The sequence below is a fragment of the Pygocentrus nattereri genome, chromosome 6, assembly GCF_015220715.1.
Source record: "Pygocentrus nattereri isolate fPygNat1 chromosome 6, fPygNat1.pri, whole genome shotgun sequence".
In the NCBI taxonomy this organism is placed as follows: domain Eukaryota; kingdom Metazoa; phylum Chordata; class Actinopteri; order Characiformes; family Serrasalmidae; genus Pygocentrus; species Pygocentrus nattereri.
The window spans coordinates 36,388,806-36,391,305 of NC_051216.1; the positions used below are offsets into that span (position 1 = coordinate 36,388,806).

Sequence of the window (2,500 nt, forward strand, 5' to 3'; positions counted from 1 at the left end):
TTGCCAGACTGAAAATACAAAATGATTAGGAATGGGTACATTTATTTGTATACACAGACAGCCAAACAAAGCTTGTATTTAGGCCAGAATAATATGAAATACCCACCATTGTTAGCTTGTTGCTAGCATATTACTGAAAATGCCATGGAGTTTACAAAAACAAGCAAATTTTCCATGACTTTGCCATAGTCATTTCCTAGGATTTTCTGTGGCAGTTTCTAATGCAGCTAACCGTAAAATTAGTTAGGAGAGCAAAGTAAACTTGGTTAATTTACTTTTGCTAGTATGACTGTTCTCCCAATATACTTTACTATAATTTAAACTCAAAACCATATTTCAAACTCCTCTATGCCTACTGCAGAACTAAACCAAAAGGGCGCTCAAGAGGCCTTGATGATGTTATGGATTTTTTCATACATTGAAAATTGTGTTAAGACTTAAAGTAAGACTGATATTTGTTTTTGCAAATTCATATGTTTCAGATGCTAATAACAAAGGGATATTTTATGACTAAATTGTTCTTTACCACAGTGCTCTGTAAGCTTGGAAAAAATTATCTGTTCTTGGTTGCTATTATAAATCGATTCACAAAACTGCATTTCCCCCACTGTAAAATAATGTGCAGTCAGAGACCTTTAAAACAGTATGTTTATTTTAGCATAGCCCAGCTTGGAGGAGGAAAGAAAATGTAGGATCACATATTGGTCACAATTTTCATGTACATGAAATAAAAAGCCTGAAACCATAATAATCATATGATACCATAGTATACTGAATCATAGTAATTATAAGTTTAAATGTTTACTGAAGGATTAACTGTAGCTGCAGCAGCAAAACACGCAAGGAATTTACGAAAATTAAACATTTTAGCTACACACACCCGTGGGGCATTATTTTATAAGTATTATAGTTTTAAAATTGTACAACTTACTTAGCTTTATGGAAAATGCTAAAAATGTTTCTCAGATGGTATGTGGCACTTTAGGATAACCCCAGCAGAGTGGGGAATTTACCACAGTTTACCAGTTAATTAATCCCCTGTAATAATTTTATTCATTTATTTATTTATTTTTTACAGTTAAAGTGAATAAAACATTATGTATACATATTATTCAACATTATTTAGGAACCTTTTTAAAGTTCAATTATTTACATCTAGATCTCCATCAGTTCTCTTTTCCAACACTGTAATTATCACCTTTGAAGCTTGGCCATCAGGGTCAATCATCTTCAATCTCGGATTACGTTACCCTATCGCCCCCGCCTATTTCCCCATTTTAAATTGTTCCACAGTCCAAATATCTGGACATTTTCTTAACTACTGTCGTGGAAATGTATTTAATAGTGTTGAAATATGACTTTTGAGCTTTTATGCTTAAGGATGATTCTAAATGTCACAGTGGCCGAGAGGTAGCGGGATTGTTTTGTGTCTCAGGAGATAAGGGGAAGTGACCTTGCTATGAGAACAGAAGCAGAGTGGGAAGATAGATGCAGCAAGGCAGTGGCGCCTAGCCACAAGGCTACGGGTCGAAACTGGATGTTTTGCCTTGGCTGCTTGCTGTAAGCAGGTCATATAAGATAAACATGTAGGAGAAAGGTGTACGATTGAGAACAATGCTGACTAATGCTTACTGCCATAAGAGGAACGTAAGGGCGGGGGAACAACAGAAAGCTATAAGAAGCAAGACACACAGTGAAAGAGAGGAGGTAGGGGAGAGGGAATACATTTTTGTTATGATCACTTTTAATAAACTTGCTACTCACTCTTGATCCAGACTCAGAGACCTTCATTATTACTTGTCATCCAGCGACTTCCACCACACTACTTATAAAGTTGTGGATAATGTCTGTCTTTTTCATATCAATGACAGTGGCAAAATTGAAATAATGTGGTAAAATAGCCTTAACCAAAAATCAGAATCTGCATCTGGCTTAATATACCAAATATTGTCAAACATTCTACAATCAGCTCAGATCCTGATCTTTCAGACCAGACACATGCGTATCTAAGGCTGTGTACATGCACAGAAAAATTTACCACTGACCTGCAGGCTGGTCCTGCTCCCCCCTGATGTCCACTCTTCATCTTCTGACATCTGGAAAGACAGAGAAATAAGATGATGTCACAATTTGTTGCAGCTAGCACAGATTTCACTGAAGCAGACCACGCGTGCTCCACCAACAAATGAGAACTCCTTTAGTTTTGAGAACTCACTCTGACTGCACCACTGTATACTCACAAACAGCTTTAGGATTTCAAAGTTTTGAGAGTTCAAATCCTTTTAATAGTCTGATTATTGTGCATGATTAATAAGCATGTTTGAGAGCAATGTGATTTTCCCAGTTAGAGAGTTCACATAAATTTGTTTCATAGTTCAGCTAATAAAAACCAACATGCTAGCAATTGTGGGCACTCACTTTTGTGAGTGGATTTGAAAGTACTTATGATGGCAACTGTAGCCAAAACACGGATGTTTTTTTGTTTTTTTTTTTTAAACTA

The 2,500-nt window shown here is 36.2% G+C and overlaps 1 protein-coding gene across 13 annotated transcripts in view; it reads right to left on the bottom strand.

Annotated features, from left to right (window-relative positions):
• lrrfip1a (leucine rich repeat (in FLII) interacting protein 1a) overlaps positions 1-2,500 on the bottom strand; it is a 73,382-nt gene that overhangs the window by 44,150 nt on the left and 26,732 nt on the right. For all 13 annotated transcript variants that reach the window (XM_037539443.1, XM_017706617.2, XM_017706616.2 and 10 more), the window contains one exon: positions 2,046-2,096. In XM_037539443.1, coding sequence (XP_037395340.1) covers positions 2,046-2,096 — 51 coding nt within the window. The remainder of the gene's footprint in view (positions 1-2,045; positions 2,097-2,500) is intronic.